A 17,043-nucleotide genomic window follows, 5' to 3' on the forward strand; every position below is an offset into this window, starting at 1 on the left:
TTGATGGCTATATCATTTGATTTTTAATTTGATCCGATCACTGATTCCTATTAATTTTTCACTTGCGGATCATGATAGTAAAATTACTTTTTCGTAATTATTTTGATTTTTTTTTCAATATTGCCGCTCCAATTATAATGTTATTTAATGCAAAAAGCGGTGATAACTTACCCTGGGGAGTTGCGTGAACTAAATAACTGTTCAGATTATAATTGGTATATCACAAAATGTCAATTAATACAAATTCATTGTTATGGCTTTTCTGTTAGCATTGTTTTTGACAATGCTGTGTAACATTAAGTTTTAAACTTTACCGGTTATTAAGCCAGAACTTTCACATTCAAGAAAACGGAAAAAAAGAATATAACTCATTTAAACGATGTCAACTAATACCAGTTTTGCCACAAATTGACAATTTCTCCTGGATATTTTTCCAACCTAATAACATATACAACCCTGAAATTTGGTAACTTAAAATTGATCATTGAGAAATAATTGAGAAATTGAAATCAGCTAAAAAAGTTTATTAAATTCAATTAACGGTTCCTATAGCCTACTATGATCTGTCTGATAAAAATTTTTTAAAAAATTGGTTAAGTTAATTAAAAATAAAAATTGCAAAAGAACATTGACTTATCGTTCAAGAGCGATTAAGACGACCATATAAGACAATTCAACTAGTTGAACATGGCCCCTTCGTAACTGAATACAAGTAGACTTTACCATTAGTTTGGACTCTTTTACAAAATTTTTTCATGATTAACATCCAAAAAGCATTCGATGAATCCCGAAAAAGCCTTTGAAAAACCAAAGACATGCAGAAACAGGTCAAATTTGAAGCATATGAAGCGGATCGTTTCATCCTTTTTCCCCCCATAAGAACCCTTTTTCCACAATGAGAGAAAACAGGTCTAATGAAACGAAATGAAGTGAAAGGAATATAAGTGAGTTAAATGTTATTATCAAATAGTAGAATAAGTTTCAAAGAAGTATAAAAAATGAATGCATAATTGTATAAATCCAAAAAATCAGCAAAAAATTCTGATTTTTCAACCGATTCTCAAGTTCTGTACAATGCAATAGTAAAGATTTATCCTTAGCTATAACTGAAATTAATGCAACATTTATTTTCCGTATATAGTTATTTACAATTTTTATCTTAAAATACGTGCAATTGTAACTATGATAATTTCAGCGCAAAGATTATGCACCAATTGTAACAAAAGACAGCAGAGCTTCATCGGAACGAAATCGGAGGAATCCTGCAAAGTAAACCTTGTCTTGGAACATCTAGCAAGATTAACATCTTAACGTCGTGTTGCAAGATTTTGAAAGGCTAACTCCCTTTTGCAAGAATCTTGTGAGATCATGCAAGATTAACATCTAATGCTGGCCAAGGAGTTACAGTGTTTTATAAGTGCCATCTGTAAAAACCTGTTTAACGCATGGAAGAAAACGTAAAAGAATTACGTATTATGGATTGCAAATTCAATTGTCCGCTCAAATTAAAAGAAAATAAACTAATATTTTTTGGACGCCTCTGTTTAGAGTCTTCCTTTTTGGTTACGTTTACGTCCACATGCAGAGAAATCTTCAATTTTCAGATTAGTAAGGCCTATACAACTATGCGTTTTTTAAAACTCATTCACCTTTAAATAGATGGATGTGAATTTTTGAAATGCAAAGAATATGATAACCGCAACTAATCTCATATTGAAAACTGATATGAACAAGGCGACTCGGTAATATGCAACTGCACATAAGGTTCCGACCTCTCTCATCCACAATTTTGGCATGATTGTCTGCCAAATGAGGAACCCAAAAATTCAAGTATTTTAAAAAAAAATTGGTGTATGAACGAAAAGATAGCCTCCAAAGCAAATAACTCAGTGGTGGGGTAAAAATGGTGCATTAGATTGACAAGATGTGCAAATATTAAGAAGAAGTGTCAAGACAAACAGCAAATTCAAACAACAACAACAAAAATTAATAACTTCAAAAAATTTCATGTCCGTTTTAAAATAAAAAAAATTAATAACAAAGACAAAATAGCGTCAGATAAAACTGAAATTAAACAACATAACTTGTAATTCACCAGAAAAGATATGAGATTAGTCAATAATAAGGCTTCGTAACAATTATGCAAGTGTATGATGACCAATGCTTCTATAAAAGGAATTAGGAACTGCCGGTGTTCAATGCTTTTGCGGATAAAAAAAGAACAACAAAAAGTCAACAAACAAAAAATCAATTAAATTTTGGCAGAAAACGCTTTCGAAACCGTAAAACCATACTATGGCTATCAAAATATGTTCGATTGCGTTTTTTGCGAGCACCGATAATGTATTATGTGACCTCTCATGAATGAAGCTAGGTAACAAGTAGACGAAAATGAAAAAAAAAATGCAAAATTAAGTAACATTTTACTTTTTTTTGGAAAAAAAATATTTCCAAGGACATGAACGCCATTTAATACAAAATCGAATAATTAAATAGTTTCGTGTATTCTTCCAAAGGAAGCCATTGAGAATTGCAATTATGCAGAATATGTCTTTTGTCTGCAAAAAGAACGTCAACTATGACAAAAATAGACTTGTTTTTCCGTGTCGAAGCCAGTAATGTCAACGAAAAATTAAAGAAATTAGATTGTGTGACACATATGCCTTTTGATTTTTTCTATTGCAACAATTATGTCGTACTTGGCCTGTAATTAACGAGACTAGATAAATAACGGATAATAAAAAAAACAAAATTGCGAAGTTTAAAGGTGTTTTTTTTTATTTGGAAAACAATTGTTTTCAGAATCATGAAAGCCATCAGCTATCTACTATTATCAAAACATTGATTCATCTATTTTTCCACTGAAAGCTAACGAAACCGGTCAATGCACAGGAACTTTCATACGCCTGAAAAGACACAGTAAAACCGAAAATATAAAAAAAAATTCAATTAAATTCTTTGACTACGTAATGTCGAAGCCGTTAAAACAAGAGTTTTTATCTTTAAAGATTTTAATAATATCGAACGTGTTTTACTTCGAACACCAATAATGTGATATATGAACTGCCAATGATGTGATAAGATGACAAAACTCGAAAAAGTTAAAAATGGGCAAATACGTGGAAATAAAATGTGAAATAGTGGTATCAGAGCCAGAAAACCATAACTTACGGCGTAAAACCGCAATAAAGATTGAAATGGATTTCTCCAGAAAGAAGAAGCAGTTTTTAATTGCTGACAAAAAGCTACAAGTTGACCAAATTGAGAGAAAAAAAGAGGCAAATTTAAATAAGTCATTATTTACTTAAAAGTCAAATACTTTTAAAAGTAAAGAGGACCATAAGCTTTCAAGTAATCAACTAGATACAATAGTGTGAAGTTAATTTGGAAGCCATTTGGACTTTTTATTAGTGAGTTTTGGTTTGAAATGTTCTGTTATTTAACTAATGTAGAAAGATCAAATTTTTTTAATAAAAAAATCGACTGATTACAATCCCAATTATTTTTGGATTATACCAGTTCATGATTGGTCCAAAACAAGCCCTGCTAATGCTGCTTGTTCATTAGGAACACTTAATTATTCGAATGTTATAGATATTGATATTTCGTTAGTTAAAAAAAATCAAAAATTCATGCTGCGTTATTGATGATCAACGAATAAATTTAGCAAAAAACGGCATTGTTTTAATTACAGAGCACTCTCTACGGAATTTTAAGTCGAAAAAGCCCCCCTTTTGAGTCTACAAAGATTGTGTTAGCGGTGTTTGGGTCTGTTCTTCCGGTAAATTTAATCAAACTGGACTAAAAAAAACTTATTTCGTGCTGTTTTTGATCAAAAAGTCTTTATTTTGAAATATTTAGCCAGAATATTTGAAAAAATCAATAAAAATAGCTTACAATATTTTTTTCATTTTCAAATAAAAATCAACAACACTTTCTAAAAACTAACAATTTTTAGCAAAATTGGAAAAAAATTTAGTCAAAGTTTTTGTCAAAAGTTTCGGAAAATGTGAATAAAATCTCACCGGAATTCAATCCATTGTCTGAAAATTTAAACCTCGATAACTCCCTGTAAAAAACCAAGACTAAAAAAATTCTTTTCAACTCCATATTCTACGCTGGACAAGCTTTCTAATGATACCAGTGTCAACTCTCTACAATGAATATATCGATCGGCTAAAATTGTCTGAACAAAAAAAACCATTTGAGTATATAGTTCCTTCCCCTTCAAGAGGGGTCGGATGAATAATATTCAATGACAGGTGGGTTGAAATGAAGTATATGAACTACAATAATTTGTACTACCCTTGATTTGATAAAAGACTTCAATTTCGGATCCCTCTTTTTCTGGAAATGCGTTTGATGAATTCATCAAACGCATTTCCAGAAAAAGAGGGATCCGAAATTGAAGTCTTTTATCACTTCAAGGGTGTTACAAATTATTGTAGTTCATACACTTCATTTCAACCCACTTTTCATTGAATATTATTAATCCGACCCCTCTTGAAGGGGAAGGAACTATATACTCAAATGGTTTTTTTTGTTCAGTCAATTTTGGCCGATCGATATATTCATCGTATAGAATTTTGAGTGGTATCATTAAAAAGCTCGTCCAGCGTAGAACTTGAAATTAAAAAGATTGTTTGATTTTCCTTTTTTTCGAGGAATTATCGAGGATTAAAGTTTTGTGTGAACATGTGATATTTTGTTCACTTTTAGTGTAATTTACGTGTAAATTAGTGTAATTCTTCAAATTAAGATAATTGAAGTTAACTGAACCCCAATTGAAGCCTTACCCTAGTTGAACAAGGTCAATGCAGAAAAACTGTCGCCTCTATCAGACCGTTATCATTCAGTGAGTTTCTCTTCGCTCAGGAAAGAACAACTTTCACGATTTTGAATATGTTTTACGAGATATTAAAAATATTAACGTAGCTAGTTCTTGAAAGATAAAGCTCAAAGGCAAAATTTTTGAAAAAATCTCGTTAAAAAAGTTTTCACTATGGAAAACAACGTTTATATTTTCCTTTTTTAATGCCAAATGATATAATTATTTGGTAGAACAATGCTACAATGGCCAATCTTACCTTTTGTTTTGCTGATATTAAATTGATGAAATCAAGGAAGTCCACGCGCTAATATTAAACCGGCAATTAACCGCAATTTTTCACCTTCTATTTGAAAGTGGCATTAGAGCCCGGGTCGAGGCCGAATGGTTATTTTGTAAGAACTTGCAAGTTTCTGGCAGAAACTTACAACGCGATGCATCGCCTTGCAAGTTTTTCTTCCAAAAACTTGCAAGTTCTTACAAGTTAACCATTCGACTTACAAGGCTCTTACAAGTTAATCATTCGACTTACAAGTTACTTACAAGTTAACCATTCGCCTTACAAGGCTCTTAAAAGATAACCCTTCATCTTATGAATGTTTATGTTTTAAGAACTTGCAAGTTTCTGGCAGAAACTTGCAAGTTCTTACAAGATAACCATTTTGCCTATTCTGTAGAAAAACAGTAAAACGTCGCAAGACATGAATGTACACATATTGTGCGCATCGACAAAAGAACAAAAAATCATCAAAATTACTAATCTAAAGCATCAGAAAAGGTGTTCTTCCATCTTCCATCTTCTTTTTTCATTTTCTTTTTCAGTTTTCTTGTTTTTTTCTCAAATTTCTTGATTTTCTGATTTCTTGGGCTGAAGATGGGCTGATCTTTTTCTAGCACGTTTCCTCTACTTGGATTTTTTTGTGTTCATTAGTATTGCTTAAAGCCCGCTTATGAAATTTGAATTGGCTCCATTCATAACAAAATGTTTCACGACTCAAAGTTTACAAAAAAAATTTATTTTGTTTCCTTTCGGCTAAGCAGCAACTTCTCATAGCAAAAGCGGGACCCTCACACTCTTGTTAAAATACATTCATCAATGAAATATCAGTTGGCCAATATGGGCAGCTTTTACGTTCTTTGTAGAGAATATCAACAAGAAAGATAAAAAAGTTAACGTTGAAAGTACAGAGAAAAAGAATAAAGTGACAATTTTTAAATGTTTTCCCATTAAATGGTAGAGAACAACGACAAATTTATTATCATATTAACCACGCGCAAAGGTTCTTAATATGGACTAACATACTCTTCTCAACTTCTTCTCAATAAAAATTAGCAAAGTCAGAAACTTTGAACAGTCAAAACGTTTTGGAATATTTGCCTCTAGTACAGGTCAAGAAGTATCTTTTTTCGTCAAATAACATGAATTCGAGAAACTTCGATATAACTGGAAGTTTTCTTATATCAAATCAATCAGAAATTGTTTTTTTAATGGTTTTTCAGTTTGGACTGAACTTGCAAGTTAACCATTCGACTTACATGTTCTTACAAGTTAACCATTCGACTTGCAAGTTCTTACAAGTTAACCATTCGACTTGCAAGTTCTTAAAAGTTAACCATCTTTTGCAAGAAACTTACAAGTTCTTACAATTTAACCATTCGGTCTCGATCCGGGAGGTTTTTGATCTCTTGTTCTGCCTGTCATGTTAAAATCTTGCACACTTCGGTTTCTCAAAACGAGCTCTTTTCGGGCTAATCATGTACTTGTTGGCATTCATGCAGGCTGTCTGAGCAAAATACTTAGAATATTAAAATATTAGTTCCCAAATTAACTCGAAACAATTTGCACTTCGTTGCTTTAGCTAACTCTGAACACATTATTTATTTTTAAAAAGGTAGTTTCAGTATTTGTAAAAACAATTGATTAAAAAAATTGATACAAAAATTGTTTTTGAGAAAAACTTTTCTAACAGACGCAAATTTCTCATTTTTTTCGAAAAAAAACATGTTTTCACATGATTGAAATAAAATGTGAAGTGAAATTGAGCAACACACAATTTTTTCAAAAAGCGCGCGAATGCTGTCTGGAGGCAGGCGAAAACGTTCCTCGGAGAAAAAAACCAATCGTTTGTCGATAGTCTGATCATGTTTAGTTAGAGCTCAACTTCAGTTAATTTACGGTCTCATCAGAGGTCATCACGGCCTATAATCTCAGTACGGCTAGAAATTCATTACCGTTAGATTAACGAATCATGATCCAGGCATCAATCATCAAAGTTATTGCTCAAAATTTGGATGTGAAAATGCAGTTTTCACAATAATTGATTATTTAAATTTTCCATTGTTCAGATGAATTCATAAGCTGTTAAAATCATCGTTTTCCCTTTATCCCAAAAACCATAACCATAATTGCATGCTTCACCTCATAACTCCTCAATGCTAGTACCAATAACTTTAGAAAGAATATTTAACTTACATTAATTAAAAACCTTGTTCACTTCACATTTAGCTGTTCTTTTTCTCACTTCGCGAAAAAAAAAATAAACCGCAAGCAAAGACCGTTAAAATGTGGTTAGTTTTTCTAATCCCACAATATTAGGACACGAAAACTAATTTCAACTCCTAACTTAGACAACAAAAACTTACTAGCATTGAGGTGTTATGACGTCATTCAATTTTTGGTTCTTATTGCTTGCTATATTCTCTGATGTTAAAAGTTTGGTGTTGATCGGTTGTTCCCTTCAAACCACGGTCGAATTTCTCCAGATGCTTATATGACTTTAAAATACGCAATCCGGATCGTCGCTTTTGCATTTGTCAACGTACACAGTTCCTCCCACACTGTACAAATAACAGTAGTTAGAAGAGAATCCTAGATTTTTGAAGAAGTTGCAATCCGTAGCATGACCCCAAGGAGTATCAGCCGGAAACTTGCACTCGTTTCCCCACGCCCCCATACATTTTCCATCACCACCTGTAGCCGGAGCTCTGGTCGTGGTGGTCGTAGTGCTGGTGGTCGTAGCTTGGGTCGCGGCGGAATTGTCGGAATCCATTCCACCGTCGTCGGGGTCCACTCCGTCGTTGTTGGGGGCGCCTCCGGCAGTGCAAGTTGGCATTCCACCGAACTTCTTGGCTTCGGGACTGGTGTTGAGGGTGTCTCTTTGGGAGACTGAGAAAGCGGGGGATCCGATGATGTTACCTCCCTTGCCGTAGACACAGACTACAACGTGTGAGTTGGAGCAGAGAGCTTGGTCGCAGCCGAGGTGGGTGGCATCGGCCCACATCACCTGAAAATTATAGAAAAACTATTTTTCACCAAAGTTTTTTAATCGAATATTTATAGATTTTATAGTGTTTGTAGTTATATGGTCGTAAAATTTAACGAGCCCGAGTCCGTATTACAGGTTATCGTACCCCATTTTCATCGTGGACCTCAAACAGGGTAAGTAGCGTTAAAGTTATTGTAGATGTGCGTTTTATATTTAAGTGCGAACACAAATAGTTCGAAATTGAGCTATAAAAAACTAAAAATGATATAAAACCTTCATATTTATCCCTTTTATAAAAAGACACAAGGATTCTTAACATGAGTCGTGCCGTTTTACAGATTAATTCATAGCAAATAATTTGATTTTTTAAACTATTCCTTGAAACGCAGCGAGCTGAAATCGCCAATTGAAGGCTATACAAGTTCCGTCATTCATGAAGAAAAAAAATTCCGTTTTACAAGCAATAGTGATGACAAAAGTATACAGTATATTACAAATGGTGCTCAAATTTAAATATTAAAACAAAAGAAAAACAGGTGCATCTTGCTGTTTATTTTTAATTAAATCTTTGCTGCAATTTTGTACAGGGTGCTTGCTTGAATTGTAAAAGTTGTACCTGAGTAAAGTGTCCAATTTGTCCCTGTTTGTTTCTCTTTGGGCAGTTTGCGTAGCTGTCTGCGTTTCCATTGCTCTTTTTAGGGTACACATAGTCCCTTATCTCGTCCCACCTGACAGAACAAAATCATTACATAATATTTTTTTGTTGAAACATGTGAATTATTCAGATTATAGCCCTGAGGTTAGATATCTACATGCTTTCAAAGTTTAAAAAAATTTAATCAATTTTGTTATTCATATAAAACACTTAAAATTGTGGCTGTTCGTTCTCATAGGTAAAAATAGGATTTGACGGCTCTTATTTGTCTATTAACGGGCATTTTCTTCTGCTGATCGATCAAAAACTCATTTACATGAGTTAAAACATTTTTATAGCAAGTTTTATTGTTAAAAATTCTTAATGAAGAGGGCAACTTGTTCCATTTTGGAACGCTTTTCAAGATCGAAGATTTGTTACTACACTTCGTTTTCGTTCTCTTTTTTATATATTTAGACATATCCAAGATGTTTGTATGAAGGACGAAAAATGGACGATCGTTCCAATGACGTTAAAAGTAATCAAATCTTCTTTTTGTTGAAATAAATATAACAAACTAGCCACCTTTTTTTACTTACAATGATGAGTGTAACATTTTTTTTAAAGTTCAATAGTTCAACTCATTATAGTAATCTTTTTTAGTTCCTTCCATAATTCAAAGCTAATAACCATGGATCAAAAAATAAACGAACAATATTGTATTACAATCCCGTGTTGTCATCATTTGTATTGCCCCCCCCCCCCCCGAGATTTTGTCAGGAAATACTCGGAATTGTGTCAGAATTACGTTGCTTCAAGAAATAATCTAAGATTAAGTGGCGAGCAAATGTGTGTGTTTATTTTTTGATATTGTCAGGTGATCTACGCAGGTGCAACTACTGTGAAAATGGACCAGTACTGGATTCGAACCAACATCTCTTACTTGCAAGCCTAGTGCGCTACCCATTTACACCTACTGGTCTTTAGCTCCCGAACTTGGGCATCTCTTATAACCCATTCTCACGTTCTTTCTTGTTCCTTAAGGCTCCATTTCTCTAGCCAAGTATACGCTGAACAAGTAAAGCTTCTTGTCAAGCTATGTCAAGCTTATCTTATGCACAATTTACGTTGGGTTGCTCTCTCTCAACTTTCTAACGGAAATCAAAACAATATATTGAAATAAAAACAAACCACGCTTGAGTTGAGATCCACCCTGCATCCCGCTGGGCCTTTTCGTCTATGCCCCGGCTGTTCATAGCCCAATAGAGGTTCTCTCCCACATATGAGAAGCTGCAGAGAGGCTTCCTTCTGCTACTAGCAGAGTGCTCCATTTTACAGTCGTTGGTGTTCTTCAGTTCGTTCGCGTAGTCCATTGCAAACTTGGCTGAAATGAAAATGTTGGTTATTTTCCTGAATGCTGTTCTTTTGTAAAATGATTTTTACAATTCAAAGAATTTGAATTGTATTGTGGCGCTGTCTTTTTTTACAATTCAAAGAATTTGAATTGTACTTGGGCGCTGTCTTTTTTTTACAATTCAAAGAATTTGAATTGTATTTGGGCGCTGTCTTTTTTTTTACAATTCAAACAATTTGAATTGTATTGGTCTTTTTTAAGATCTGTTCACACATTTTCATGATTTTTGAAGTCAAATTGGAGTATTAATTTTGGTCACGTCGAAACAGGATGTGGAGCGAAAAAGCAAGTAAACTTGCGGCGTGAAATTTTTTCACTCGAATTTTAAAGTAGGTTGAGAAAACTGTATTAGAACAAAAACTCTCGCGTTCTCGTTAGTGATTTTTTGTTCACATGCGGCATTTTCACATGGATGTTTATACTGTTTTTTTTTTTCAATTTTTTTGATCTGAATTTTTTTTTCAAAATGATTTTCCCAATGCATTCATAGTTCATTCTAGGCCCAGTTTTTTGTTTAGTCAATGAGAATTCTTTGAATTGTACGTCAGGACGTGTCCAGCTATGTTTTTTTTATTAATTACTCACAGTGAACAAAGCTAATGTTTCCAAAAATCGGTGTGAACAAACAATGATGTTGTTTTTTTGTGTTCCAATTGTGAACAAACAAAGTTGCGGTCCAATTTTGTTTTTCAATGATTATGGTCTCTAAAGTCCACAAGAGCTGAGATAAGTTCTTACTAGCAAACATTTTCAATCGCGATGAAGATGTAAAATTTTTTTTGAAACATGTAAATTACTCAGACTATAACCCTAAGGATAGATATCTACATGCTCTAAAGCGTTAAATAAATTAATCAGCATTGTTATTAATATAATAATCTTCAAATTGTGGCTGTTCGTGTTCATAGGTAAAAATATGATTTGAACGCTCCTATTTGTCTATTAACGGGTACTTTCTCGTGTTGATCGAGCAAAAACGCGGTTTAAACATTTTTAAAGCAAGTTTTACTGTTAAAAGTTCTTATTGAAGAGGGCAATTTGTTCCATTTTCGAACGTTTTTCAAAATTAAGGATTTGTTACTCCACTTCGTTTTCGTTTTCATTTTTATGATAATTTGATTTGTTCTCTTAATTTGTCTAGCGTTATGGCGCTGTCTGTTTGTAGCTTCATTAGGCTGACTTTTGAGATAAACAATTCAGCTGGCAGGATACTATCCTTAATTAGTATGTATGGTCAGTTTAAACCGGGTGAAGGTGGAACAGGTCGAATTATTTGTTTTTAAGAAAAGTTTGTAAAACGAAGAACATGTCATAAATGTATGCAGTTTAGTATATTTTAGTTGATCAATTTTAAATCTTTAGGTCAGTTTTCTTGATGCTGGTAAATTCTTGAAGTCAAGCAAGCAAATTCAATTCACAACAACTTTTATGGGCAAAAATTTTGAAGCAGCAACTTCTACGAACGCGCTTTAATTAATCAAAAATGTCAATTTATTGCTTAAAGACTTCTGCCGACTCGTCGAATCAAACATGTTTCAATCATTAATGAAACAAGTTTAAGCTGAATAAAAATTAAGCAGTAATATTTCTGTAGTGTTATGCATCAATTCTGTGCTAGTATATCTGCATAAACTATGAAAGTTTGGATAATTTATCTTAAATTGTTCCAAAAAAATTATGTTTATTTTGAATCATCACAGTTTTACTTTCAATAGTTTTACTTGTGTATCCAGAGTCAAGCCGAGGTCTTCAGATATTTTAAAGAATTATGAATGATTCACGATTCCATACCCAAGCAAGAGTCCCATTGAAGGGCGCTCAACCCAGCAGCAGCCCTGAGTCTGTTATGGTTGCAAAGAGCACCCTGGGCCATTTGGTCAGAGTCCATTAGAGATCCATCGGGTGACTGTTTCCTGGTGTAGGTGATAGGGCCAGTGTCCTGTTTGTCTCCGTAATAGACGTAGGAGGAGGCATCGTTAGTGCATGTCACCCACTCGTTGGGAAAGTTCGCGTCACTAATCAAAATTATAAACTGATATTATAAATTATAATAATCTAAAATTATAGTCTCTAATTATAATAGACTAAATTATAAATAGTAAACAAGTTCGTAGAAGTTGTTGTATTAAAAATTTTCCCCACAAAAGTTGCCCTGAACTAAGTTGCTTCCTCGGCTTCAGATTGTAACTTATTTTAAAATAAGTTACAATCTCAAGCCGAGGAAGCAACTTAATTCAGAGCAACCTTTATGGGCAGCTTTTTATGCAATAATTTTGACGAACGTGTTTTAATTTATTGAAAGTAACGTATTAAACTCTTCGATACAGTAACGTATTGCGTTTAAAACCGAAAGCTTATTGCAGAATATTGCCTAATAATGATTCAGTCTTTTACAGAACGTTAAAAAAAGAAATTATACATTTTTCATCATTAAGTACAATTTTGAAATTTTTATAATATTTTATAAAAATATCTGTAAGTCCAAATCCGATATCAACTTACAGATATTTTAATAAAATATTAGAAAACTTTCAAAATTGTTTTGACGGAGAATATTTGCTTGCCGGATTAAAGCTTAGAGGGGCAAAATTGTAATTTCGAATTTGTAATTCGAATATCGGTACTTTTATTATTATAATGAATCCGAACTTTTAATTTACCAGTAAGAACCAAGGATTTTAAAGAGGCGAAGCCTTCGCCTTTTTAAAATCCTTGGTTCTTACAGGCAAATTAAAAGTTCGGGTTCATTATAACTATAAAAGTACCGATATTTGAATTACAAATTCAAAATTACAATTTAGCCCTTTTTAAGCTTTAATCCGGGAAGCAAATATTTTCTTCGCCAATAATAACAAAAAAAATAGCCCTGATGACTTACGAGCACGTGCACTTTGTGGGGTCGTTGCTATCGTAACAGCTGGGTCTGCAGTTGGCGATGGGGTAGTAGCACCCCTCCCCGGAGAAGACACATTTCTTCAGGAACGGACAGCAGAACCTCCCCTCCCCACACTGGTCACCAGTCATGCAGTTCTCACACTTTCCCTTGCTGCCTTTCGCCACACAGTCTACACCGGCCGAATCTATGAAAAGATTAAACAGTTTTTTTTTGTTTTTTTTTGGAATTTTATTGTCATATGGAGACGGTGATTGCAAAGTTCCATATTAACATCAATATTTGAAAGACTCATAATCTCCAGCATAATCTCTATAATTCATAATCTCTAGCAAGTTATTTATGTTTTATTCTTGCCAGCTTTGCGTTAAAATTGGGGTTTTAAAAGTTAACTTTGTCGCTTTACGAATACGCTGAAAATTCTGATTGGAGACAATGCAAACAAAAAAGCTCTTATTGTTTTTTTGTCAAAGTTGCTTACTTTTCAAAAACAAAACAAAAACAAGAGACGCAAGAAAATTTCAACGAAATGTGTGCAAGACAATAAGTTTAATCAATATTTCATCAAATTTTTTCGTAATTCTTTTGTCTCATAGAACTCTGGCTATCTTTGTTTATTTTCAACATATTTTCACATTAAGAGCAAAAAATTTTTTGCTTGTGCTGATCAGAAATGGTATGCTGTTAAAACAATTTTGAGTCTAGAGGTGGACAGGGAAAACAATTTAAAAATTAAAATTATCCTAACTGGATGATTTTCATTGAATTGTTTTATAAACAAACATTTTATGACAAAAAGCACACTTGCTCTACTATAAAAACTCGGCAACATCATTTATTTCTGCACACATACGTATAAAGATCAGGAAAAAAACGTTCGCGAATAAGTCCGACGGGCTCAAATTTTTGTGCATGCGTCGATAGATGTAGCAATTTACTGTGAGTACAATCTAGCGACAAGTGTAATTGACTCCAATCCTTTGATCAGAAGTATTATTCCTTTGATCATCCTTTGATTCGGGGGTTTAGTCGCCAATTTTCGCACTGCTATTGTCGTTAGATTGCGGATAAAGGGACAAGTCAAAAACAGCTGCGAAAGAACAGCAATTTGGTTAGCGATAATCGCATTGTCGCTAATCTCGACAAATCGTGCTAAGATGCAAAAAGGCAACTAAATCAATGATTAAAAGCCAGTTCAAAAACAAAAACATGCAAAAAACTTTTAAAAGTTACAGAAGAAATCATGTACGCACAAAAAATAGAAAAAAATTGAAATTCTGCGATTCCAAAAATTGCAAATTGAGAACAAAAATTATTAAAGATGTTGTCTATTTGAATAATTAGAGATATGTTAGAGATGAAAAGTGGAACATAGGGATTCTATAGATAGACTGATGTTGAAAACTTGCCATTTAAATCTTCATCAGTTTTTGTTGATGAAAATTTTAATTTCGAGAGCAACAACATATAAAAAATTTTCTTTTTTTTTCAAATTGGAGTTAATCAATTTTAAATTGCCTAAACATAACAAAAACATTTCAAAACTGTGAAGGCAAATTAATATAATGCATTCAAAGACAACAAATTGATTATTCGATTACTTTTTAAACTCCAGTGTCATTTTTGTGATTGATGCCTTCTCTTTATTTTTTGCCTTCTCTTTATAACAAATGAATTTTTATAAAACGCCGCTTTTTATAAATTTTTATGAAATATAATGAATTTTTATAATTTTCATAAAACTGAATTTATAAAACTGTGTCAATTCAGTTTATGAACAACAACATTTAGTTTTGTTTATCTATATTTGTAAACTTTTAATATAATTTTGAGTATTAGGTTTTAGGAGCGACTAATTAATTTATTTTTGATTAGGTGGACTGTTCTTTTTAAAAGTGTTGAAAGTGGTTGGATCGTGGAAAAAAAAGAAACTCAAAACTAAAAAAAAAATACAGGAACAAAAGTCCCAAAGAAAAAACAAAGTTCAAGTTTTGCCAAAATTGCCACCCAAATTTTTGTGTTAAAAAACTGCATAGATTCTTATATTTTCCGAAGATAAAATATCTGCTCAGAAAAGCTCAGAATATACAAACTCAAAACTTAAACTAATATTTTATCGAAGCAATGTTTGCTTTGAATTTTTTGCACTTTATTAGAAAAAAGAACACTGAACTAAGAGTTACTTATAGCCAGGTTCCACTATTGTTTTATATGTTTTTACTGAGTTGAAAAGTTTATAAGAGTTACCTGAGGGGGTATTGTCGTCTAACAATGATTTACAAACCGAGTTGTTATTATCGTAGACTGCACTAACAGCTACCACAAAAAATAGCAACAAAAATTGCCTCATAGTCGAGCTACACTGTTTTTTCTTTCAGAAAACTGACAAATTTTGGAGCTTTTGCTTTTCCACAATCGAGTTAAAATAATTTTTAACTCAAATTTTGGCTATTTATACTTTGCCCCCTCCTGCTCAATTGCTCTTATTTTTAAAAGACAAAATTGACAATTCCTTAAGTGACCTAAAATATCTGTTTTTTCAAACTTGAATTAGTCAACTATTATTATAGGCATATCCGGTTATAATTGATTTAGTTATAACTTATAATGGATTAATTATGTTCAATGAAGCGCCAAATGATATAAGCATATTATTTTGACGTCATATACTCAAAAAACAACTTGTTTTGACCTCTTCCTAATTCCGTGAAGAGCATAGAAGTATATATCATTTATCTGTCGTTCATTTCGTTCAAGTTCAACGACACTCACGTTCAATACTAAAAGGTCAAAAGGCAAAATTTGTCTTTTTACGTTAACAACTGAATATTATTGATTCCATTGGGTAAAAACTGTAAAACGATTGCAGGTTAGTTTCAAAATTACATTCTTAACTTTAACGAATTTGAATCAATCGAATAAGAAAAAATGGGATAAAAAATGAGGTTTCTTTTCTTTTTTTATCTTCCCTGAAACATTAAGGAAGGTTATTTCCAAAAAATAAATTCATAAAGAACTTTTTATTAATAAATTGCGCAAAAAGTTAAAAGCGGTCTACCTGGATTGTTAGAAAGCGCAAATTATTTTTTACAAAGAACTTTAAAAAGTTTTTACTATAAAAATAGCGTTGATTCTGGACGGTGTTACTATAATTTAATAAAGCGCTCCACAAAATTTAATTAAAACAAAGGAAACTCAACAAAATTTAGACCGAAATAGTTTAACACAATTCAGCTCAGCTTGACTTTTTTTCAAGAAAACAGGAGTTCTTATAGAAGTTTAAAAAATTACACATTGATAATCTTATTTTATGATGATCATTCTATTATATACATGTAACATATTTCACACTGCCAAAAATTGAAACAGGAGGTTTCCTGAAAATATTTTCTTTAATTATGAATAAAAACCCCCAAATAAATTTGTCGATTGAGAGCAACCCAATTACAAAGAAAAAATTAAGTGAAATCAAGAGAAAATAAGCGTCATTTAACAAAAATTCGAAAATCTGCTAGATGATCGTTTGCAACTTATTTAAATGATTGTAATGGAAATTGGTTTTTGATTCAATGTATGCTTTTTCTTTTTTGTTTTGACAATTATCATTTTACTGAATTAACTGAAAATATTCATAACATTAGTGGTGGAAGCACAAAATAATGACTTCAAAAATTCGGCAATATTTTTTGCAGAAATATTGGTAGAAGAGAAGTTGTCCTCAATTGATTCATTTTTTAAACAAACATCAGCAGATTAACCTATGATATTGTATTTTTGGATTTGGACTCCAATTATTTTTTGCGTAAGCAGAAACCAAATCGGGGTAAATTTTTCACTTAGAACAAAATCTTCAAACAAATTTAAGAAGCTGTAACTGATAATTTAAAACAGAAGTTGAGTGACAAGTTGAGTTTATATACAGGTTAGATTTACTTTTTTACTGCTTTTTTTGTTTTGTTTTTAATTGTCTTTGTCTTTGTTGAAAGAAGTTTTACTTGCTTTTCTTGC

At 32.4% G+C, this 17,043-nt stretch overlaps 1 protein-coding gene across 1 annotated transcript; it reads right to left on the bottom strand.

Annotated features, from left to right (window-relative positions):
* Window positions 1–7,129: 7,129 nt before the first annotated feature.
* Window positions 7,130–15,467, bottom strand: LOC142340228 (uncharacterized). The gene is made up of 6 exons (XM_075390751.1): window positions 15,283–15,467; window positions 13,021–13,222; window positions 11,934–12,157; window positions 9,920–10,112; window positions 8,711–8,822; window positions 7,130–8,112 (listed from the first exon to the last, which is right to left on the bottom strand). The coding sequence occupies exons 1-6, from the start codon at window positions 15,383–15,385 to the stop codon at window positions 7,606–7,608; spliced, it is 1,341 nt and encodes a 446-aa protein (XP_075246866.1). The 5' UTR covers window positions 15,386–15,467; the 3' UTR covers window positions 7,130–7,605.
* Between the last annotated feature and the right edge of the window lie 1,576 nt (window positions 15,468–17,043).

This window comes from Convolutriloba macropyga, chromosome 5 (genome assembly GCF_964194025.1).
Source record: "Convolutriloba macropyga chromosome 5, txConMacr16.3, whole genome shotgun sequence".
NCBI lineage: Eukaryota > Metazoa > Xenacoelomorpha > Acoela > Convolutidae > Convolutriloba > Convolutriloba macropyga.

Coding starts and splice junctions, on each gene's coding strand:
- LOC142340228 (XM_075390751.1), bottom strand. CDS start 15,385: ATGAGGCAATTTTTGTTGCTATTTTTTGTGGTAGCTGTTAGTGCAGTC. Junction 13,223..15,282: donor AGACGACAATACCCCCTCAG/GTAACTCTTATA, acceptor ATCTTTTCATAG/ATTCGGCCGGTGTAGACTGT. Junction 8,823..9,919: donor TGGATCTCAACTCAAGCGTG/GTTTGTTTTTAT, acceptor TTGTTCTGTCAG/GTGGGACGAGATAAGGGACT.